Source organism: Salmo salar, chromosome ssa14, assembly GCF_905237065.1.
Source record: "Salmo salar chromosome ssa14, Ssal_v3.1, whole genome shotgun sequence".
Classification (NCBI taxonomy): domain Eukaryota; kingdom Metazoa; phylum Chordata; class Actinopteri; order Salmoniformes; family Salmonidae; genus Salmo; species Salmo salar.
Window position 1 is genome coordinate 63,168,701 of NC_059455.1, and position 25,061 is coordinate 63,193,761.

The 25,061-nt window shown below is 41.4% G+C and overlaps 2 protein-coding genes across 6 annotated transcripts in view; one reads left to right on the forward strand and one right to left on the reverse strand.

Moving 5' to 3' along the window:
• The first annotated feature begins 7,876 nt into the window (after positions 1-7,876).
• Positions 7,877-19,323, forward strand: LOC106570001 (voltage-dependent calcium channel gamma-4 subunit). 3 transcript variants are annotated; one of them, XM_014141841.2, is made up of 6 exons: positions 7,877-8,055; positions 11,145-11,435; positions 12,088-12,315; positions 15,381-15,464; positions 16,063-16,203; positions 16,802-19,323. In XM_014141841.2, exons 2-6 carry the CDS (start codon positions 11,405-11,407, stop codon positions 17,617-17,619), a joined length of 1,302 nt encoding a protein of 433 aa, XP_013997316.1. In that variant the 5' UTR covers positions 7,877-8,055; positions 11,145-11,404; the 3' UTR covers positions 17,620-19,323. The 3 variants fall into 3 exon arrangements, with proteins under 3 accessions (XP_013997316.1, XP_013997318.1, XP_013997317.1); XM_014141843.2 differs by lacking the exon at positions 7,877-8,055 and adding an exon at positions 10,934-11,003; XM_014141842.2 differs by lacking the exon at positions 7,877-8,055 and adding an exon at positions 10,939-11,020.
• Positions 19,324-21,236: 1,913 nt separating this feature from the next.
• LOC106570000 (voltage-dependent calcium channel gamma-6 subunit) overlaps positions 21,237-25,061 on the reverse strand; it is a 48,782-nt gene continuing 44,957 nt past the window's right edge. For all 3 annotated transcript variants that reach the window (XM_014141840.2, XM_014141838.2, XM_045694655.1), the window contains exons 3-5: positions 24,905-24,979; positions 23,867-24,004; positions 21,237-22,827 (exon numbers count right to left, since the gene is read on the reverse strand). In XM_014141840.2, coding sequence (XP_013997315.1) covers positions 22,604-22,827; positions 23,867-24,004; positions 24,905-24,979 — 437 coding nt within the window. In that variant the 3' untranslated portion in view covers positions 21,237-22,603. The remainder of the gene's footprint in view (positions 22,828-23,866; positions 24,005-24,904; positions 24,980-25,061) is intronic.

The following is a 25,061-nucleotide window of genomic DNA, read 5'->3' on the forward strand; positions in this document are numbered from 1 at the left end:
GCACTAACACACACAAGAATCAAGGACACATTGTATATGCATAGAGATTTATACTTCAACTGTATAGACATTTTTCTTTAAGTGCTGGGAAAACAAATGTTGAAAAATGAACCATGTTTGTCTTTCATGAGATGTGTATTACTGTATGATTAGGTCTATCATTGTATTCCTTGTTTGTTTTTGAGAGGCATTGTTGGATGAATGCTCCCATAGACTTCTGAAGATCATTCAAGATGGTTCTGTGACTCAAACTGTACATATTGTAACATATCAGATTCTCCTCTGCAGTTAGCATTCTTCTACTATACATGTCCAGGCTTCAGCATCCATTTTGGAATCCATAAAAAAACTTGAATTTTTGTTGTTATGTTTTTTGACTAAAATGTCGTGGTAACAAAGAAAATCCATAACTTTCCATAATTTATAAATATTTACGACTGAGAATATAAGAAAAGCACCTATTTTACTACCAAGAATGAGAGCATATTTGCGGATCCCGCGAGGCTTAGGATCTTCCTTTGATTGCTAATTAGCTTGAGTGTTCATATTCTGTAGCACATGGCTGATTACCAGTAGAATATCGTCTCTTTATAGTTACCAGAAGAGCTTCCCGTTTAGCGATGGAGTAGATTGATGAAGTAAAGACTGTGTTTGTTTTGAAATGTTTACTTTTCTCCTTCTGACTGTGACTGGGTTTATATAATACATGCTGCCTATGTAGCCTACCTACTGTACTACATGTTTACATTCTATTCTATGTGTATTGGTATACTTATAGTAAATGTAACACACACACACCAGCTTCAACAGTCTTGCTATAACTACAATTACTACTACTACTACTATTTCTACTACTAATATCAAAGTAAAGATTGGGGCCATTATCATTAGCTATGTTTATAAAAATCTGTATTATAATAATAATGTAAGTAAATGCAACACGACAACTTATGAAACGATAAATGAGGATGTGAAAGAAAGAAAGGGGTTAATATGAATTTAACATGGTCTAATATAAAGCACAGAAATATATTTCAAGATAGCGTCTATGTTAGTGAGGTCTAAAGGAGAGCAAAACATAACCAATGGGTCTCTGTACCACCCTCTAGTGCTGTTGCTGTGAGTCTGATAGCTCTGCATCAGGGTTGAACTTTTGTATCATGACATGCACACTTTTGTAGCGAACAAGACCGATAGCAATTCCTGATTTGGGGATAGATTTATAACAAAGTCTTGCAATATCTCCGTACAAATAGTGAACAAATCCCACTAGACATTGAATTGCGTTCCAATTGTTTTTCCTAATAAGATGTGATTGTTTTTCCGAATTCCAGATCTTTTCCTGCAATCAGATAACTTGATCAAATGTATTTTAATATTTATATTGTTCATTATGTAGCAGATGCACATACACATGTGATGGAAGGTAGTATTATTTAGTTTGGGACCCAGGACAGTGATGTACAGCCTATAATAGACTATAGAGTAAAATATATTAATTCAATTTCAAAGAACAGGACTGGCTCCTGCTGGAGAGAAAATGATAAGACAACTAATATTTGTAGCTTGTTCTATAATCATAATAGGTAGAATTGCGTATTGGTGTAGTTGTATTAAAGCTATAGTGTAATATATATATATACATATATATATATATATATATATATATATATATATATATATATATATATATATATATATAAAAATATAGGCCTATTATAGGCCGATTATGATTTGGTGTGAGAGGTTGATTAATTGAAAGAGGGAGAGAGCGAGAGGGAGAGAGAGAGGGAGAGAGAGGTGACAGGGGTAGCTATAAGAATTGTTTAAAACGAATGCTAAAACTTTTTTGTATTTTGTCAATGAAGTATTATCCTCTGTTGTTTTTCCTCATTAAACTACTCTGTTAAATTGAGGTTTACTTTCAGAGAGCCATATGGCTTCACTAGCCAACGAATGTTATTGAAGTTGAGGACAATTGGGGTTTTCTGTAGTTAAAGTAAGATTCTGTTTTTCTTCAAGTTTGCCTTTTTTCCCCCCAACTGTTCATTGATTTCCTTAGGCTTCTTTGATTGCCTTCACTTCTTCCTCTTCTCGCTTTCCATCCCCTCATGACTACCTTTTGAACTTTATTGATCATTTGTCTTGGTTTGTTTCTCAAATCCCCATTAATGTAATGTCTCTTCTCTTTGCAGGCCTCGTTTCTCACTCATTCTCGATTTCTTTCTTCTTTTTGTAAAGGCGCTCTCTTAGAACCTGTCTATGAGCTTATTCAAATGAACTGTGCCTAACAACAGTAGCAGAGATCAAAGCTATTCATTATTAGGATTATTATATGATAATTATTGTTGTTACTTACTATTATTGTTAGTGTAAATATGTTACCCATATTTACAACAAACTCAGTGGTACTATTTAGTAGTAATAATGACAATAATGCCATTTTCTTTTTGCTAAGCAATGCACTAATGAATCTGAGCGATTGTTCATAACTGAGAACATGAATAATGTTATGCCTGGGGTTGTTGAGTAACATGTCATTGTTCTACAGCTATTGAATAAATCCTAGGGGTAAATCTGTGTGTGTGCTTAATGTTCGTGGTCAGATGTCTTTCTGTTTTTTGATTGCACGCACAATCACACACAAACTTGCAAGAACCTACCGCTGATGTCAGGAACTTTTAGAGCTGAAAAGATCAACATGGCTAAACTATATTGAGGTGAAATCCTGTTTGCACACTGGTGTAGAGAATGAATAGCAGGACTGGAGATTGACATACTGACATATTTTATATAGCTTTGTAATGCCCGCTGCTATTGTGTTACAGTTTTTTTTCAATTGTTTAAGCACAATTTTGAAAACAGGGCCCGGTTTGTCAAAACACCACACAATTAGCACAACCCTACACCAAAGTAGCACAACACTTCAGATCATTTGCAAAATGGAACACTTTGTCAAAACTATACACGACTTCATAAAAACAATATTTTGTTACCATACGAAACACACACATTTCATATGACTTCAATCTTTTTGAACCAGTTACACACTGCTGTTGCTAACCTAAAACCCTTTTAGCAAGTCTAATTGTCAGTGATTAGAGTACTGGAAATGAAGTACACAGAGAATGTGCAACTATACAAACACTACACAAGACCAATGCTGCAGACTGAGGAAAATATCATTTATTTCTCTCCATATACCCAAATCAGTCAACATGGAGAATCACAACAAAACATGTCCCAGTTTTCATGCTACTACAGTAGTGTGCATAACACTGTTAGCTCAGCAAACAGACAAACGTAAAATACTGTATCCAGTACAATTACAGTAAATAACAACAACAACAAACATAAAAAAATTATCTGAAAGAAACTGACAATATTGTACAGAAAATACTACAGTAAACATACTATACATTATCTCTTCGCCTAGCTGGATCTGGCCAGAGAATTTCATCAACATCACAAGCAATATCCTCATTAGCAAGACAACGCAGGAAGAACCGTCTTGAATGTCGAATCCATCCTTGCACAGCTGCAGCGCCGACTTGGTCACAGGCGTCCTCCATGGCCTGAATGAGGGGTACCTGAGCCTGGGGCTGGAGATCGTAAACCTTCCACCGCCATGCAGAGAAAAACTCTTCGATAGGGTTTAGAAACGGAGAGTATGGTGGAAGGTATAGTACTGTCAACTGTAGATGGTGTTGAAAACAGTTCTGGACCAAAGCAGAGCGGTGGAATGACACATTGTCTCAGATTACAGTGTATTGCATCTGGTGCATTTCATTACCTGCTGTGACGATGTGGTGCTGATGTGGTGCGGTCCAAAAATGCGAGAATGTGAGGTGTGTTGTAAGGGCCCATTTTGGCATGACGGAGGAGAACCCCATGCTGTGAAATGGCAGCGCAAAGGGTGATGTTACCCCCATGTTGCCCTGGGCCATTGATTATAGCCCTGTGGCCAATGATATTTCTGCCTCTCCTTCTTGCTTTTGTGAGGTTGAACCCTGTCTCATCAATATATATGAATTCATGCAGGATTTCCTCAGCATACATCTGCAAAACTCCCTGAAATACAGTGAAAGACAAGATTGTGTAGTTCAGGATAGGTCTAGTATACAGTCAATGTAAAAAAGTCATGTGTGCAGTATGCAACATCACAGTGCTAAAGTGAACAATACAAACCTCCACATACTCATGCCGCAGCCGTTTGACCCTCTCTGAATTCCGCTCAAAAGGCACTCGATAAAGTTGTTTCATTTGAACCTGATGTCTTTTCAGGATGCGTGCCAGTGTTGACTGAGAGACCTGATGGACATTATTGAAAATGGCATGGTCACCGATAATGTTGGCTTGTAGTTCTCTGAGCCTGATAGCATTATTGACCAAAACCATGTTTATTATCTCTCTCTCTTGTTCTTGCGTGAATATGGGCCTCCTTCCTCCTTGTCGTTCCCGACCCTCAATCCTATGTAGAGAATAATACATGTAACTTACTGTACAATGTCACAGGAAGGGGTATCACAAGTGCTGATATGGTGCATACAATAAGCGGCTGATTACTGTATCTGTAGACAGATCTTTTACCTGTTTTCCTGTCGAAAAGTCCTTATGACAGATGCCACTGTATATCTTCTAAGATTTGGCTGAATTCTCAGTCCAGCCTCCCTCAGCGTCAATCCGTGGTTCACAACATGGTCCACTAGTGTTGCACGAATGTAATTTGATAAATTTGGTCCTCTTCTTCTTTGTGCACGTTCTCCTCCTGCTTCAGGTCTTCCTCGACCTCTGGCTCGGCCTCTGCCTCTTCCTCTACCTCTACCTCCTTCTCCTCCTCTGTGTACTCCTCCTCTCACCCTCACTCTTCTTCTGACTCCTTCCATTTTGGTTGCATTTTTATAGTGCTTAAACCTGATTGATGTGCCTACAATTTAGCAATCATGTGTTTGTGCAATCTGATGGCTGTGTTTAACATATTGGCTAATAGGTTTGGTAATTTGACAGTCAGTGCTTTGGAATTGCAAGGAAGTGACATCATGACATACTTCTGTGTCTGATGTATACAAGTGTGTTTAGTGTTTTGCAAATCACTGTGTGTAATGTTTTGCAAATAGTGTGAAGCTGACAATGTGCTTACAGTTGTGCAAATCTAGCCTTGTGTTTTGCTCCTTGAGTGTAAGGTTTTGCTAATTGTGGGAAAAGTTCAATTTTAGTGTGTAAGCAATTGTAAAAAACTGTAATCCAAAGCTCAGCTTATTCAAGGCCATAAGAAATGTATCAGTTCCTTGTGTGTGTGTGTGTGTGTGTGTGTGTGTGTGTGTGTGTGTGTGTGTGTGTGTGTGTGTGTGTGTGTGTGTGTGTGTGTGTGTGTGTGTGTGTGTGTGTGTGTGTGTGTGGGGGGGGGGCGGACTAGTAAAGATGTAATTTAACTGTAAAAATGTGTTACCTTTTAATGTTCCATGAACACAACCAGTATTGATGTTTTCATCTGATTGTCAAACAAATCACTTCAAAAAGGAGGTTACCTTCACACGTTCATCCAAAATAATTCCAGCATCCAAACTTTGAACTGTGCACCCACCAACCTTCCTTCAATTCGCATGGCTGAAACTATCTCACCGAAGAAAGAATCCGAGCAACATGCCATACTATTTTTGTCCAGACAGCATCAGATACATTAGCTATACTCGAGCAGATCATGTGGGGGCCTTAAGCGGAGAAACTATATATATTTTCAAAATGTTTATTTTACTATGCCCAGCTCACGAGTCTGCCACTTTGTGTGTGTGTGTGTGTGTGTGTGTGTGTGTGTGTGTGTGTGTGTGTGTGTCTTATGGGGGCGGGGGGAGGGGGAGTACAGGTTACACATTACCTATACTTAATCACCTTTGGATATACTGGAAATACAATTGCAGACCATCAAAGCTGGCAGTGAACAGGTATTTCAGGTTTGCATTATGTTTTATGCCTATGTAAATAGAATTTTAATTCTATGAGTAGGCCTACAAAGACTGTTAGATGAATTACCTGTCACTTTGACTTTAATATGCATAACATCATGAATTCAATGCATTGTCACAATTAGGTTTTACATGACTTATGCCAGGATGAACAGCAATTTATCTCTCAATTTACTTCATTTATTGACCCACCATAGGCTATAAATCACTTCAAATTGCACAGTAAAGCTTATTTCAAACATTGTACAAACTGTAGCCAATACCATGAACTGTTGGTGATAGCCTACATTTGAACATGGTATACATTTTTATCCCTGATTGCTAGCTGATGCTTCATGACACATGCAGGAAATGCTTCACAGGCTACTTACCGGGTGCAAGTGGACACAGCCCAGGTATTCTGTACCGTAGCGATTTAGGTTGTCACTTAAAACCCTCACAGACTTTTGCAGATGCACAATTGAGAGCATCCTGTCGAGCTGTATCACCGCAGTGCTCTCCAGAGGGTGGTGCGGTCTGCACAACACATCACCGGGGGCCAACTACCTGCCCTCCAGGACACCTACAGCACCCGATGTCACAGGAAGGCCAAAAATATCATCAAGGACAACAACCACCTGAGCCACTGCCTGTTCACCCCGCTACCATCCAGAAGGCGAGGTCAGTACAGGTGCATCAAAGCTGGGACCGAGAGACTGAAAAACAGCTTCTACAGTATCTCTAGGCCATCAGACTGTTAAACAGCCATCACTAGCACAGAGAGGCTGCTGCCTACATAGAGACTTGAACTCATTGACCACTTTAATAAATGAAACACTAGTCACTTTAATAATGCCACTTTAATAATGTTTACATATCTTGCATTTCTCATCTTATATATATATATACGGTATTCTATACTATCTATTGCATCTTAGCCTATGCCGCTCTGACATTGCTCATTCATATATTTATATATATTTATATATTCTTATTACATTCCTTCACTTAGATTTCTGTGTATTAAGTTGTGGAATTGCTAGATATTACTTGTTAGATATTGCTGCACTGTCATAACTAGAAGCACAAGCATTTCGCTACACTCGCAATAACATCTGCTAACCATGTGTATGTGACAAATAAAATTTGTTTTGATACCTAGAGATCCTATTAAATTACTGGAGGAGCTATGTCCTAAACCCCGCAATGTTCCAGAATGGAGTAAAAATGGCAGCCATATTGGTCAGGGAATGAATGGCAGTAGAGGCATAATCCTGAGTTTACTTATGCAGGAAAATCTAAGTAAGGCATTTTACAAAATATATTATCACAGCACTGGCAATGACCAACTCTCTGACCAAAATGGCTGACCTTTATACCATCATAAGAATGTTAATGACCATTCTAGTATTCTAATTCCTAATTCTATGTTCTGTATGGTGAACGATAGTGATTGATGTCATAATATAATATACTTATGTTAATGTCCCTCTTGGCTTCAATGTTTTACGGTATCAAATTAGAAACTGTTGGCTGATTTCTTTAGGAAATGGTGAGGACACCGGTCATAACAAGTTGATTGCACGTGTGCGAAGCTGTCTCGTGACTTCACTGCTAAAATTGGCGCGCTTCGACATGATTGGATACAAACCTTTTCCGTTAAACTCGTTCTCAAACCTTTGTCACGGTAGCACCTGTCAAACGTGGCTATGCATTTTATATAGCTAATCCTATTGCATAATATATCTATATTTTTTAAAGACTTGAGACTGGCATTACGTTCATATAACCCCCTCCACCCCCTTTATAATACACCTTGATATATTATTTTCATAATAACACAAAAATCTATAGGCTAGTAATTCATGCAATAATGTATATTATAATTGCTGTTATAATGAAGGAATTGAACGTCTGATTTGACCTATGGATTTGACCTATTATTCAAAAACACCTTTTTCACACACTCTCCCCCTCCATCCCACCACATCCCTCGACGTCGTTTAGTTCATTCTATTCTTGCAATGTCTACGGCTTTTTCTTACGTCTCTTGCCCATGCCTCGCATGCAGAGTCCGTCCACCGTCACCACTGAAGAAGTTCAACAATTACAGGTAAAACATTGAGCAATATTCTTTCCGTAATAATCTTTATCATTCTAATAAGGATAGTATGTAATACTGTTATACTTGCATGATAAAATGAGGGATGCGGACGTTAAGTGTTTGCAGAGCAGTTCCAGGTACTATACATAATTAACCTAGTATACATGTTTAACAGTATTAGCCTTTTACAGTATTAGCACATACTTAACCTATATGTTTATTTTTTTAATATTGCGTTTATTCATTTTAGAAAATACATATTTATTTTATGTTTACACAGAAATGTAGCCTACTTCGTACAATGATAGCTATGTCCAAATCAATAGCCTTGAGACTATTTACGTAAGCAAAGCACTCAAATATTCGTTGAATATTCCTATTGTGCATCAACTCTGTTCAGATGAATAGAGACTACTCAAAAGCTGTTAATAACTCAGCATCTTATATTACATCTGATTTTGTCAGGTTTCTTAACCTAGCGTCTCCCTCTCTCTCTGTTGGTGTCGCAAGTGGTATTTGTGTTAATTAACAAAATGTATTGATCTTAGCCAACAAGACAGAGGAAGTTCTACATCTAGCCAGACCTTCACTTGTCGGTTTTCTTGGTCCATGTACATTCAGCGGTTAATCAATACAATGGTTTTGCTTCTGCTTTCTATGACGCTTCAGTATGCAATACATGTTCTTGTCCCTTCAGCAGCAATTGCCAATGACTATAAGGGCATAATTGCTTAATCAGGGTGTTGTGCATTTCTTTTCACAGATAGCGATAGCCATATCAATGCAATGGTTCTGATTTATGATTTCAAGCACACATGCACGCACGCACACACATTAAGTATTCAGAGCTACTTGCCTCACCTCAACTTTTGCCAGACAGTTCTTCTTTACCGTCAGTAAATACAGTATGTAAATCAGGTGACTGTTCAGGATTCAGACCAAATATAAGGAAAGTGTGTATCTCTGTGTGTGCTTCTGCATGTATGTGTGTGTGTCTCTGTGTGCACAATGTTTTTCATGAAATTGAATACACACAGTGGAGAAATGCAATTAATATCAAGGTTATCCTCTTGTTGTTTTGGCCCATACCTTTTTATCACTCAACAATGTTATATTCTTACTGAATCTCCCCAATCACTCATCATTTAATGCCACATATGCCCCATGGCTGTATGTTCATGCATTTCAGTATGCGGTTCTGGTTGGTCCTTGAACTAGATCTCTTCATTTATTATCTTCTGTGTTTATGTTGCCGATGGCAACATTTCCTCCATATCTGTGCATCTGGGTTACTTGCTTCTAAACAGTACATACAGGAACAACTATAGAAACAAAAACCTTTTGTATGATTCAAACGAGTTTCAGTGGGTTCAGGTATAGATTGAACTAACTTTATTTTTTGAAATAAACTTGGTTTGAAATTGTGAGTCATAAACCACTGTTAGATGACTATCACCTAACTTTTCATCTATTATATTCTCATTACAATGCTCCTACTGCAGTAAACTGAATAATTTAATGCATGCTGCATCCATCAACGAACGTAATAAAGAAACAATTGCGTTGTAGGTAATTACTGGAAACATAACCGTATTCGCTGCTCATTAATCATACTGTACATACATTTTCAGTTGATGATACCAAAGATGCAGCATATGCATACAGCATAGGATAGCTCAACTAAATAATGATACTGATCGAAGAGCTTGTCATCATCAGAATGTTCTTGATTACTTCCTTAATTGAACAGTACAGTTTAAAGAGTCGCACCCGTGCGTCAATCTAAGTAACACAATACAAAAATCCCCATCAATATCCGTCAATTTAAGCTAGATTTAAATACGTTTTTGTGTATGGCTTGCGTCTCAATTCACCGCATCTGTCTATGGCGGCCTTCCGTATATGCGGTTGAAGGTGGTGGAGCAACAGCGCTGTTTGTCAGACCATGAGACATCTCGAAAATCGGTCTTCTCACAAAAACGTCTGTAGTGTCCGAACCGTTTGAGCGTCAAACTAATATAACCCCACTATGGAAAGGGGAGATATAACCCCACTAGTCTGAAAGTAACCGATACAAAACAATGGAAGTATGGAGGTAGTTTTGTGCCAACAAAAATAGGGGTTAAATATGTGTCAAAAAATGTAAATATTCCGAGCTTTCTTAAATCTCCGAGATATAAGACAGACACTTCAAAAAATTGTTCCTTATGATACATTTTTTTACTGTCTTTTTAACATTTATGAATGTATTTCTATGGCCTGTAGTGGTAAAGGCCAAATTCAATATATTTTGCATGTTTTTTTATTTAACTAGGCAAGTCAGTTAAGAACAAATTATTATTTACAATGACGGTCTACCCCGGCCAAATACTACCCAGACAACACTGGGCCAATTTTCCGATGCCCTATGATGGGACTCCCAATCACGGCCGGTTGTGATACAGCCTGGAATAAAACCAGGGTCTGTAGTGACGCCTCTAGCACTGAGATGCAGTGCCTTAGACCACTGCGCCACTCGGGAAACTTAAAACAAATGTTTTATGAAATATAATTTGGGATTTTTTTGGGGGGATACCTAAAGGGGTCCTAAAATAAAAAATCTAATATCTAAATGATCCATGATATGACCATCTTAAAACAATTCCATATGTTAGCTTAGTACTTATCATGGATTTTAAATGACTCACTCTATTAAAAATATATATTATATTGAGGTCTTCAGCATTGGTACTTATATGTGGTTTAATGTCGGCAAAATCCCCTCAGCTGTTTCAACTGCCCCTCACCCCCCACTCGCTTCTCGCTCGCCGTGTTCAGTTCCGTCCTAGACTTTGGAATTCGCTGTTGCCATGGCAATGGATAGAGCACGCTCTCTCACTTCTTTCCCGTTCCCTCTTGCTTTATATATCCCTCTCTCAGGGTGAAATGTGGAAACAGATCAGCTTCTTTCCTTTCTGGTCTGTCATCGCAGAATGTACAAACCCAATTTTATTAATGATTTATGTTTTTGTAAGGTTCGGAAAGAACATTTTACTTGGCTTCCCTCTCACGTCACATTCATTTATTCAATCCTTCCTTTTTTCTTCTTCTCCCCACAGGAGCAACACTGAGATGCCTGCCAGTGCCATGACCACCCACTGAGAAGAGGGACGGAACCTTGAGTTGCGGATCCACGCTCACATACAGACGAACCAGAGAGTGTGAAAGAGGAAGAACACGGGAGCAGAGAGAGAGAGAGACACAGGGGAACGAGAGAGAAGACAGGAAACGAGAGGGAGGAGCGGTCGATGGATGCCGCTTGGACAGAGGGGACTCTGAAGGCGCACTCTTCACTGACGAGGAACAGCAAGCTGCAGACATGGAGGCAAAAGGCAGAGGCATGCCCCAAGGTAACACATATTTCACTAGAAACGCACGCACAAACACACACACACACGCTTAGGAAAATACACACTTAACAGATGCCTGTATTCAAAAGACAACAATATGATTTACCCAAGTCATTATTCTATAACTAGACTAGACTGAAGTCTTTTTGCCCTTTTTAGAAATTAGCTTTTGTATTAAAACAATTACAAGTCATCAGAAAGACAAAGCACTGACAATGCCTTTTTGTAATTGGCCCTCTGGGATTAATAAAGTCCTATTGAATTGAAATGAAAGCGAGACACACGGTTTTTGACATACAGCTCAATATCGGGTACATTTTGTTTTATCGGTTGTTACCTTGGAAACAACCAACAAATCCACACCAATCAAGACAATGCTTTTGATTTCTAGCTTTCAGGCGTCCTTACTATTTCACCAACTCTCCTTCTCTTTCTCCATCCCGCTCTCTCTCTCTCTCTCTCTCTCTCTCTCTCTCTCTCTCTCTCTCTCTCTCTCTCTCTCTCTCTCTCTCTCTCTCTCTCTCTCTCTCTCTCTCTCTCTCTCTCTCTCTCTCTCTCTCTCTCTCTCTCTCTCTCTCTCTCTCTCTCTCTCTCTCTCTCTCTCTCTCTCTCTCTCTCTCTCTCTCTCTCTCTCTCTCTCTCTCTCTCTCAGTCATGGTGTGGTGGGAAAAGGGGATCCAGGTTGTCCTCACCACTTTGGGGGCGTTTGCAGCCTTTTCCCTGATGGCGGTGGCCATTGGGACGGACTACTGGCTGTACGCACGGGCCTTCATCTGCAACAGCACGGCCAACTCCTCCCAGGACGACCCCAACAACAAGGACAAGAAAGACCCTGGAGCCCTCACACACTCTGGCCTCTGGAGGATCTGCTGTCTGGAGGGTAAGGGGAGGACTAGATGTGTGAGGGGAGGTGTGTGTGTGGAGGGGTGATGGGGGTCCAGTGTATTTCCAGAGTTTTGGTGGGGTCAGATGAATGGCTCAGTGTGTGTGTGTGTGTGTGTGTGTGTGTGTCTGGGTGGATCTGAAGTCTCTGAAGCTACTCAAAAATGTGCAGTTTCGTCACACGGCACAATGCTACAGATGCCTCAAGTTTCGAGGGAGCGTGCAATTAGCATGCTGACTGCAGGAATGTCCACTAGAATGTAATGTTCACTTCTCCACCATATGACGCCTCCAACGTCATTTTAGAGAATTTGGCAGTACGTCCAACCGACTTCACAAACGCAGACCATGTGTATGGCGTCATGCCATTAATCCGCCACCATCACTTCATGTTTCGGCATGATAATGCACGGCCCCATGTCGCAAGGATCTGTACACAATTCCGGGAAGTTGAAAATGTCCCCGTTCTTCCATGGCCTGCATACTCACCAGACATGTCACCCATTGAGCATGTTTGGGATGCTCTGGATGGACGACAGCGTGTTCCAGTTCCCACCAATATCCAGCAACTTCGCACAGCCACAATCAAAAGCCTGATCAACTCTATGCAAAGGAGATGTGTTGCACTGCATGAGGCAAATGGTGGTCACACCAGACACTGACTGGTTTTCTGATCCACGCATGTTTTTTTTAAGGTATCTGTGAACAACATTCCCAATAATGTGAATTCCATTGATTAGGGCCTAATGAATTCATTTCAATTGACTGATTTCCTTATATGAACTGTAACTCAGTAAAATCTTTTAAATTGTTGCCTGTTGCATTTATATTTTTGTTCAGTATATAGTTAACATTCGACATCTACATCTAGTTACATATTGATCTTCCATCCTCTCAGGCCAGGGGAACAATGTATGAATTTATTTAGCTCGCTATGATGCTTTCTTCAGTGAGATACACTATATATACAAAAATATGTAGACACCCCTTGAAATTTGTGGATTCGTCTATTTCAGCCACAGCCGTCACTGACAGGTGTATAAAATCGTGCACACAGCCATGAAATCTCCATAGACAAACATTGGCAGTAGAATGGCTTTACTGAAGAGCTCAGTGACTTTCAAAGTGGCACCGTCATAGGATGCCACCTTTCCAACAAGTCATTTCATCAAATCTCTGCCCTGCTAGAGCTGCTCTGGTCAACTGTAAGTGCTGTTGTTGTGAAGTAGAAATGTCTAGGAGCAACAACGGCTCAGCCGCGAAGTGGTAGGTTACATAAGTTCACAGAACAGAACCGCCAAGTGCTGAAGCGTGTATTCTATAAAAATTGTCTGTCCTCGGTTGCAACACTCACTACTGAGTTCCAAACTGCCTCTGGAAGCAACGTCAGCACAATAACTGTTCGTCAGTAGCTTCATGAAATGTGTTTCCATGGCCGAGCAGCCGCACTAAAGCCTAAGATCTCCATGCGCAATGCCAAGCGTCGGCTGGTGTGGTGTAAAGCTTGCCGCCATTGAACTCTTGAGCAGTGGAAACTTGTTTTCTGGAGTGATGAATCACGCTTCACCATCTGGCAGTCTGACGGATGAATCTGGGTTTGGCGGATGCCAGGAGAATGCTACCTGCCCCAATGCGTAGTGCCAACTGTAAAGTTTGGTGGAGGAGGAATAATGGTCTGGGGCTGTTTTTCATGATCCGGGCTAGGCCCCTTAGTTCCAGTGAAGTGAAATCTTAACGGTACAACATACAGTGATATTCTAGACGATTCTGTGCTTCCTATTTTGTGGCAACAGGGAAGGCCAATTCCTGTTTCAGTATGACAATGCCCTCATACACAAAGTGAGGTCCATACAGAAATGATTTGTTGAGATTGGTGTGGAAGAACTTGACTGGCCTCCACAGAGCCCTGACCTCAACCACATCTAACACCTTTTGGATGAATTGGAACGCCGACCTCGAGCAAGGCCTAATCACCCAACATCAGTGCCCAACCTCACTAACGCTCGTGGCTGAATGGAAGCAAGTCCCCCTAGCAATGTTCCAACATATAGTGGAAAGCCTTCCCAGAAGAGTGGAGGCTGTTATAACAGCAAAGGGGGACCAACTCCATATTAATATCCATGATTTTGGAATGAGATGTTCGACGAGCAGGAGTCCGACACAGTGAGACCTGGATGAGTGCATTCAGAGCAGTGGAGGCTGCTGAGGGGAGGATGACTCATAATAATGGACAGAATGGGGGGAATGGAATGGTATCAAACACAACGTTTTCATGTGTTTGATAGCACTCCATTCCAGCCATTACTATGATTTGTCCTCCCCTAAGTAGCCTCCACTGATTCAGAGGACATCCAGTGGGCAGTGGCAGACAGTCAGTAGGAGAAGGCTCATTTCAAGAGCTGCTTATCTAATGTATTGCCGTCTGCGAGAAACTAGCCTCATCGAGAACCAGGCGTGACAATGACGTGATTGTGGAGGTATGGCTATGCGAGACTAGCGAATGTCAAAGAGGACAATTATGAGCGATGAGTCAGTGGTGATAGTCTGATGGAGTGGTTCTCCATTTGCGGTAGACAGCTTCAACAAAAGAGGACAACAACACAGCCATTTTATATCATATTTGTGGTGTCTGCTCAACATACTGAAACCACTGATTATGGCTCCTTGATTATTATATAAAGTTTTTGTTGATTTAGTCTGCTGTTTTCTTCTGAGTACAAGGGGGGGTGGGGTTGTGGTTCATATGACTGTCATGAAAAATACATTGTGTTTGAGCTATTTCAACCGACTTGGAAAGAGATTCAAATGAATACTTAATATGTCCAAACACCAAGCCCCAGATATCTGATTCTCTCTCTAATACTCCCTAATCTCTCTCCAATATTTCTGTATCTCTCTCTCTGTCCATCTCTCTCTCTCTCTCTCTCTCTCTCTCTCTCTCTCTCTCTCTCTCTGTCTGTCTCTCTGTCCATCTCTCTGTCCGTCTCTCTGTCCGTCTCTCTGTCCGTCTCTCTGTCTGTCTCTCTCTGTCTGTCTGTCTGTCTCTCTGTCTCTCTCTCTCAGGGCTGAAGAGAGGAGTGTGTTCTCAGATCAATCATTTCCCGGACGATGCAGACTATGATCAGGATGCAGCAGAGTATCTCCTGCGTGAGTAAGGGGACGTGGGCAGTGGGAGGATGTCACTAGAGAGATGTGATGTCGAATTGAAAAGAAAAACCTGGGAAAACGCAGCTGTGAATGCCCAGGTGCAGGGTTATGAGTAAGCTAACTCAAAGAGTATCTCTCATTTGACAGAGGGAATTATGACAAAGCAATAGGATATTCCAATCAAACCAGAACATTGGTTGGAATTAGAATGTAGGATAGATTTATTCATTTATGTAAGGTGTTACAGAATACTGTAAATGCTTATTGTAGCACATTACTTTACTCCAGATGGTGACAAAGTAACATATGCAGCCTGAAATGTCACCTTCACGACTTCAGCTTTAATCATTCATCTTTAATATATTTTTGCTACGCTCAGCAGGTTATGACACCAAAGGTTGCAGTCGCTTCCAATATTATCAGAGGATAGGAAGTAATATCTAAGCAGAGCTCCAGGTAGAAGATACCCATAGGCACATATCTAGGATCAGCTACAATCTAGGATCTCCAAATGATAACTATAACCACCAACCACTGTCAACATAAAACTGACCTTAGATCAGCAAGTAAGGACAATTTCACCCCCATCCGTCTGCAGGTGTGGTCCGAGCCTCCAGTATCTTCCCCATCCTGAGTGCTATACTCCTCCTGATGGGAGCGATGTGTGTTGCATCCAGCAGCTTCTACAAGAGCAAGAGGAACATCATCCTAGGAGGAGGCATCCTGTTTGTGGCTGCTGGTAAGGCGCTGGTGTCTTGGTCTTGACTGTTTCTCTATTACTCAGTACACATGGGGATGGTTTCCTGGACACAGTTGAAGCCTAGTCCTGGAGTTAACATCATGCTCGATGGTGTCCCATATTTATTTTCCTCTTGTTCAGATGGAATGCAATAGCCCTACTCTTAAATGTTCTCAACGGTCTCTGAACTAATTCTCCTTTTTAACTGGTAAATAGTGTTATTATCAAGGAAGTTCCTCATCCTTTCATCCATCCATGATATTCACCTTTGTGTTGTTTTTCCCTCCTCATAACTCATTTCATGTTAATGATATTGGTTGCGGCTTAGATTTCCCAAATACATCATCCGTTGAGTGGAGACTCAGGTCAACAAGGCACAACACAGCAGTAGGGATAAAGTTTGTTCATTTAGTATTATGGGATAAATTACCTCCTGAGTGGAGATATGGGTCAATGAGACATTACACAAGAGAAGTAATCAAGTTGAGATGGCTCCCCCACCCCCCCATGGAAAAGCTCAGAGAAAATCAATGGCATATTATATTATAATCTCACAGAGCGTTTGACACCTCTCACTTCCTCTCTCTCTTTCCGCCAGGCCTGAGCAACATCATCGGTGTGATCGTGTACATCTCTGCGGCACTGAGCGACATCTCGCCCAAGAAGGATGAGGACAAGAAGTGGCATTACTCGTACGGCTGGTCCTTCTACTTCGGAGGCCTCTCCTTCATCCTGGCTGAGATGGTGGGTGTCCTGGCCGTCAACATCTACATCGAGAAGAACAAGGAGCTGCGCTGCCGCTCACGCACCGAACTCTTGAAGAGCACCACGCACGCCATGCTCCGCCTGCCCAGCTACCGCTTCCGCCGGCGCTCCCGCTCCAGCTCGCACTCTTCCGACCCGCCACGCTCCCCTTGCGACACCTCACCCACAGGCGCCAAGAGTTTTGCATTACCGCCATCTGCCCCGCCTTTCTCCGTGGCCACCCTGCCAAACCCGCACCATGCTGGTGGAGGAGTAGGGGGCGACATCTCCATGTATACCCTGACCCGGGACTCCAAGATGGGGAGTCTTGGTGGCGGGGGACCCCCCCTCTACGGCACGGTGGACCGGGCCTCCCTCTACCAACTGCACAACTACTTCCCCAAAGAGGAAGTGGGGGTGATGATGAGCGGCACGCTGCCTTCTCTCTCCAAGTCCAACCTCTCTGCGGCGGGCCAGAATTCCGCTGTCGGAGCCACTGCCATTGCGCCCCTGAATACCTTGTCGTCCTCCGGTCCTACCCCCCAGCAGCCACCTCTGCCCACTGGCACCATGGAGAGAGAGAGGGGCATGGGCACCCTGGACCGCCTGGGGGGCAAACGGAACAGGGACACCGACTCGGACACGCTGAACAGGAGAACCACGCCAGTGTGAGCCTCGGAGATTGGAGCAAGAGCCATGGAGGTGGAGGGCAAAATGGCGGGTAACGCTTTACAGTAAATCCCTGTCGCACAACCTACTTTTCGCTGCCATAACAATGACTTAACAAGTAATGCTTTACAGTTCACTACTGGTAAAGCCTACTGTTCGCTGCCATACACAACAATGACTTTGCGGATTTTATAAGCAGTCACGACAACTAGTGTACATTCATAACAACTGCCTTAACACGGTCATGACGGCTCATACAGTGGCCTCAATTCTGTAGTTAGCTTGCATAGTTAGCTTGCTGTATGCGACATACTAGTGTTTGACTACCTAATGTATTTGTGTTTATGACTGCTTATGACACTGATATTTTGAGGACTGTATGACAGGGCTTCTGTAAAGTGTTACCAAAAAGGGCTGTAGAAAAATGTAAGATAACTGAATGAGAATAATTGGCCATTCCCTGCCCTATCACTCCATCTCAGTCTGTTTTTGACTACTATGAATACATCTATTCCACTGACTAGAATATCAAATGTATTATTAACAATATTATTGAGTATATATTCATTTTGAAATGCACAATATGTCTATAGTGGTACTCTTTGGGTTGTCTTATCATTCTGAGTGCTTGATTATCATAGCCAGGTTACACGAGTGTAAAGATTGTAACTTCTTGAATATTATCACATTGCTGTTGTTTTTATTCTCGTAATCGTAAATGCAGGGTAAATTTGTACATTTTGAACTATGATTTTTGTATTTTTCTATTTCTTTAAAGTTGAAAATGTTCATTGATATCTAGCTCCATCACACTTAATCCGATGGTGTCAGGCGGGAAGCATGTGCGCAAATATGAGTGTAATATTGTATTTATATTTTATTTTAAATATATTTATTTTATTATTATTAATAATAATAATAATAGTCACTATTATTATTATTATTGTTATACTTATTGTTATTATTTTTAAGGCAATTTTTTTTGTTTGTTAATACAGATATAACCAACATAGCCTAATCTGTGTTTTTTATTGTTTATGACAAGTGTATTAGATTATAGACTTTATATGAGCCTATTTATTTTAGCGATGGTATATATTCTTAATGTTATTCTTTAAAGCAGCGATTCTCAACTGATGGGTCGCGACCCAAATTTGGGGTCGAATGGGTCACAGTCTGAACTTAAACGACTAAAACCAGGTAGTAAGTGATTAAACAATTGAATTTCTGAAATATCTTTCTTCAAACATAGTATTTTCAAAATAGAGCTAGCAGGGCTATTTAGCAGATTTGGTTGATTTTGTGGTCTCAAACCAGTGAGCTTATCAACATTCTTCATCAAGAATATGGGCAAATTTGGCTTATTTCCTTAGCATCAAAAATACATTCCAGATTACATTTTTTGGGGGGCGGGGGGGGTTACACTATGTGAATATTGGGTTGCGACTGGGACAACCTGGTTTAATTTGGGTCCCGAGGCAGAACCAGTTAAGAACCGCTGCTTTAAAGAGCCTACTTGGGGTTAGCGGGCTTTGATCCTGTGATCCTGTAAGTGAAGAAGACAACAATCTCTTCATGGTACATGATATTTCTACTCTACTGCACATGAATCAAACTAAGGACATTTGTGATGTTTAAGCAATACAAAATTCTGAGCCTCAAAAAGAAATACAAAAAATATATTCAATAAACTTCTATATGAAAATGTGTTGTGTGGAGTGTGTTATTTAACATCTAACCAAGATGGTAATATAACAAATGAATGTCAAAATGTTTGCCACCGCATATCTGGTAATTACATGGTGCTCATCGTTTCCATTCATATAGCTGGAGATACAAAACATATAACCTGGGACATGGACTCATCTCAACAGAAGACAACTTTTGAGGTAACAGAAAACATCTGAAAAACATGATTTTGGAGTGTAATGGCTCTTCAATACCTGAACAGGGGACCTTGAGTGTCCAGTTGGTATTGGGTCAGAGGTCAGAGGTCACAGAGATGAAAGCTGGGGCTAAGAGAGATCCAGGCCCAGGAAAGCAGCAGAATTCCTTAACACATGACTACAAAGGCAGTTAATTAATAATAATTGAATAACACTGAATCTCTTCACTCTTGGGATGGAAACGATGAAGACGATCTGCCCAGGGGGAAAGTGACTGTTTTAATCTCATTAAAGTAATGACTTTGGAGGAGGAAGGAAGCTAGGGAGGGAGAGGGATGCTCTATTTGTTCAACAGCATGGAGTGCACAGTTAATGTGTGATTTAGTTGGGGAGTTTAATTAGTCCTTCCTCTCTGGGGAGCCCTGGGTTGTGTTCAGTAGGGTACACTTTAGCAAAACGTTATAAAACATTACAGTGTTTCTTATTGGACAAGGTCAGGTAATATCTCCCTGTTTCAAAATGTTTCAAAATGTTTTGAAACACGACCTTGGTGGTGCAGTCTCTGTGGGTCTCTCGCCCTCAGATATCCACTCTGTACTGTACTGGTCTGGTTACGCATCAATCATAGTTACTGGAACCTTGCTATGAAGGAGAATGTGGAAAATAAAATCTATTTGGTTGGGTTGGCACGATAGTGTGACAAATTTCAACGTGCCCCTCGTCCCCAGAAAGCACCCCAAGAGGAAGAGGGACCGGTGACATGGACAGGAGACCTGTAAACCCTGCTGGTTCAGTACTACCATCATAACAAGGTGAGTTACGAGGTGGCCGGGCCTCCTCTATTTTGGTAACGTCAAGAGAGGCCAGTTCTTCTTATTACCTCTTGATCCTTGCTGACACACACAAAAGGTCGTAACACCCACGATCGCCATCACACACACCCGGATACAAACATATACAGTCTATACATACTTGCAAGCAAATGCATTGTAAACGATCAGACACACACACACTTCACATGGCCACACCGACACGCACCCACGCACTCACGCACACACAGACACACACACACACGTCAACAACAGGATTTGAGAGAAGCACTCCCACCACCGGACCCCCCCCCACACACTGTTGAAAACGATGAACATCTATATATACAGCTTGGGCCGAGTGTCAGGTGTCTAGTGATGGTTGATTTGTGTTTCAGGGCTGCATGCGGAGTTGGCCAGGTCAGGAGGGGGGAGAACGAGGGTAGAGGTTAACACAGCACAGACTCCACCACCAGTCGTCTGGACCCCGTCCCACAGCAGCAGCCACCAGAGGCGGGGTGAGACATGAGTGACGGTGCGTGTGGCATTTATAGAGACACATGATAGGCCTACATGAGGACCAGACTGGACTGACTTCAGCAAGTAAGATGAAATAAAAGCTTGTGTGAAGGGTGGGCTGAGTTGGTGGTTGGGGAGGTGGGGGGGGTCTTTGAATTGGACAATGTTGGCGATGGGGATCACAGTTTGAATCCAAGGTTTGTGATTCTTATAACCACTTCAGCAGGATTCACCACGCTCTAAATTTAGCGGCAGAGGGTGCCAACATGTGGGAGACAGTGGAGACAGAGAAAGCTGGAAACGGGTCAAGATGGTGACTGGGATGTGTGTTGAAGATGATGGAGAGATGAACGATGGAGGAGGGCAGAGTGGAAAAAAAGACAGAAAGAAAAGCACAAGAAAGGGATACAGTATGTTGTCTTCACATTTAATAATAAATCAAGTCTTACATACGCAATTATTTCCATTGAAAACCACAGACACAATTTACCTTTCAATACCCATTGAAATACAGATATGCACAGATTACCTCTGACAACTATCTCACTAGAAAAAGACAAAACAGATACAAAATCTTACAGTATTTATAAACGTGTGACATTTGGGTTACACAGAACACATGAAATGTTTTTACGTTATTCATTTACAACACTGAAGGCTCATATGACTTTGAATAGTGTATTTACAATGCAACCTTATATTACTGGTTAGTAGCCAAAATGCTACAATAAATTGTAGCACTTTACCTCTTCAATAGGGTTTACGATGAAATTGCCTGTCCTTTCAGGCAGAGATGTTTTTAGGCAGTGCCGCTTTAATAATTTATTGTAATTTCTATAATATAGTCACCCACACACCAAGAGCAGATGGTGTATCTAAAATTTTAAGGGACATTAGACTCCAAAATCAAAATTTGTCAGATGTTTTTAGACCTCGAAGGTAGTCTAATGTCAATAGGGGTCCACACATCTTACACTACACAACTTAATGGAAAACATAAGCTCTGCATATCTGGAATTTGCATGGTGCTTGTCTTTTACATTACTTTTATATTGTGACATATAACTGAATCTACAAAACATGATGGCCTGGGACGTAGACTAATCTTGACCTTTGAGGTCTGAAAACATTTGGATTTAGAGGCTAATGTCTCTTTGATATATACTCATCTGTATATTAAAGACAGTTGTAAAAACATTGCAATATCATGAGATTGTGTATGTATTTATTTACTAGAAACTCTAGAATTTTTGTACTGTACTTTCATTCTGTGCAATACATCTGAATCCCAATTACTATCCTTAAGGATTATACTCTCTAATAAGACTGTCGATCAGAATATCACCAAAGATTTGGCAAAAATAATGAAGTAATGTTTACCAATTCAAAACACAACTGCAAAATGTTGTTTTTGTTAAATTCATTTAAAATGATTTTGAATTCAATTGAATTTCACACTTGGGGAGGGGGGGAACATACTTGCACATTACATTTTGCACATTCAATGTGAGAAAACATTTGCTGTCAACTAGCACACAAGTAATTTGGCATTGCGTTAATTCTTCACCTTTCATAAGTCAAGAACAGCATAGTGTCCCTTTAATGACCTACTGATTTATGCAAAATAAGGAGAGAAAAAACGTCCAAGACGATGAACAACTTGAACCCCTCTCTACACAACTTCAAATGATTCAATGCAAAATTGCAGGAGACCGTCCATTTCTCAACAGTTATAAGACAATACAGGTAAAGTGCAATACCTCCTCTTCGCCACTAGCTGTCACTTTCATTTTTGGGGGGAAAACACCTTTGCCAGGGGCTGAATGGTAGCGCAAGCAAGAGAAAGAGGGTTCCGCCCAAAATAAGAATGCCCCCTGCACACCCAACACAGGATACTGACCAAGACAACTCGTGATGCAACGGCACCGAGTGGTCACTGGCTAGGAAGGAGAGTACCGATTGGTTGAAAACAATAAGAGACAGGAGAATCAAGAGGCCTAAGAGAGAGGAGGAAAGAGTGATAGAGAAAGGGAGAGAGAGAAAGAGAGGGATAAAGAACAAAAGAGAGAGATATCAGGGGCTTGGTGTGTGTGGAGTTGGTAAATACATTTTACTGGTGGGATGGTGGAGGTGGTATTGATAACTGTGGTCTACTTCCCAGAGCATCACAGTATATCAGGACTGGACAGATGCCATGACTAATGCCCTGTGTATCTAATTAGTGAGCACCCTTGTTACACTTGAATAACGGCTATGTTTTTTTTTAAAGTGTTGAGTACCGGTAGCTTTTTTTTGCTGCATGCACAGGTTGACTCCTAACTGACTCCTAACTCTCTGCAACTGTCACACCCTGATCTGTTTCACCTGTGTTTGTGATTTTATCCACCCCCGCTCTAGGTGTCACCCATCTTTTCCATTATCTCCTGTGTATTTATACCTGTGTTTTCTGTCTGTCTGTGCCAGTTTGTCTTGTTTGCTAGGTCAACCAGCGTTTTTCTCTCAGCCCCTGCTTTTCCCCAGTCTCTCTCTTTTATCACCTTCCTGGTTTTGACCCTTGCCTGTCCTGACTCTGAACCCACCTGCCTGACCACTCTGCCTGCCCCTGAGCCTGCCTGCCGTCCTGCACCTTTGCCCCACCTCTGGATTACTGACCCGTCTGCCCTTGACCTGTTTTATGCCTGCCCCTGTTGGATTATTATTAAACTGTTGTTAATTCGACGTTGTCTGCATCTGGGTCGTACTGTACCTTCAAACCTGATAGCAACATAGGGAAGATCTCAATTGCGTACTCCTCGTGTCCTCGCTCCTCTCTTCTCGTCTCCTTCTCAAAACCTTGGATGACAAAGCCAGAGGTCTCTCCCCTCTGACCTTCTCCTCTAATGGGTTTGGAGAAGGAGATGAGGAGAGAGGACACGAGGAGTATGCAATTGAGATCTTCCCATGGTCTCATTAGCCATGTCAAAATAGTAACATTTAATCATTGTATTTATACATGTACAGTATGTCACCTTGGCTGCCATATGTCTACTCACTCACCTGACAGAATGAAGCAAACCGATGCAGCCTTGAGGAAGAATGATTCTCCTTTGCTGAGGGCTGTGGTGATGCATATGGCCCCTGTGACCATCAGGAAGAGACCGAAGAGGGCCATCATGGCCGCCGCCACATTCAGACCTGGGAAGAGAGAAACAGTTATTGTCTTGAAACAGGTGCATTCCATTATTCATAGTACACTGGCACCAGGTACGTTTACATTTGAGTAATTTAGCAGACCCTCTTATCCAGGGCGACTTGCAATGAGTTCATTCAACTTAGGTAAGTAAAATAACCAAATAAGTTAAACCTTATTCAAAATGGCCAATCCACAAAAGGTAAAGTCCTTGCATCCACTTGTAATTCTAACAGATATTGGTACATCCCCTCACTGACATACTCTAGGGCAGAGTTTCCCAAACTCGGTCCTGCGGACCCCAAGTAGTACACATTTAGTTTTTTGCCCTAGCACAACACAACTGATTCAAATGATCAAAGCTTGATGATGAGTTGATTATTTGAATCAGCTGTGTAGTGCTAGGGCAAAAAACTAAATGTGCTCCCCTTGGGGTCCCCAGGACCGAGTTTGGGAAGTGCTGCCCATGCTGCCCTAGGAGTTACTGACTTGCCTAGAGGATAATAGAAACGTTAAATATCGCACTCCTGACATGTAGGGCATCATACCCATTGAAACGAACCAAAAATCCAGAAGATAGTTTATTTTGCGCATAATATATCCAAAGAAATAGAATTTGGCCATCAGTGCCCCTTTTAAAAAATGTGGCGCATGACACCTCTGGTTTAGAGCCCCCCCCCAAAAAAAAGGATTTCACCGTTTTTACACATTGACCCATGAAGAAACAGTCTTACTGACTTCAATGCTATAATGGAAAAGGAGTAGGTGGAATACATTTTAGACACTCACTGCAGTCAATGGCTGACCCAGTGCAACATAGATGACAGACTTGAGGAAGAAAGAAAGCGTGTGGGTGGGCAAGGTGAGACATGGGTTGAAAGAAGGCAGGGGACAAGCTGACTCACTCTTTTCTGTTGTCTTCTGGAAGATGACGGCATTCTCTCCAGTGGTGTAGAACTTGAAGTAGGTGCAGTTAGATTCTAGAGGAGATAGGGAGAGACAAGGAACTTATTTGAAACAGATGGAGACCTTATCAACTTGCACATCACCATAATCTTATTG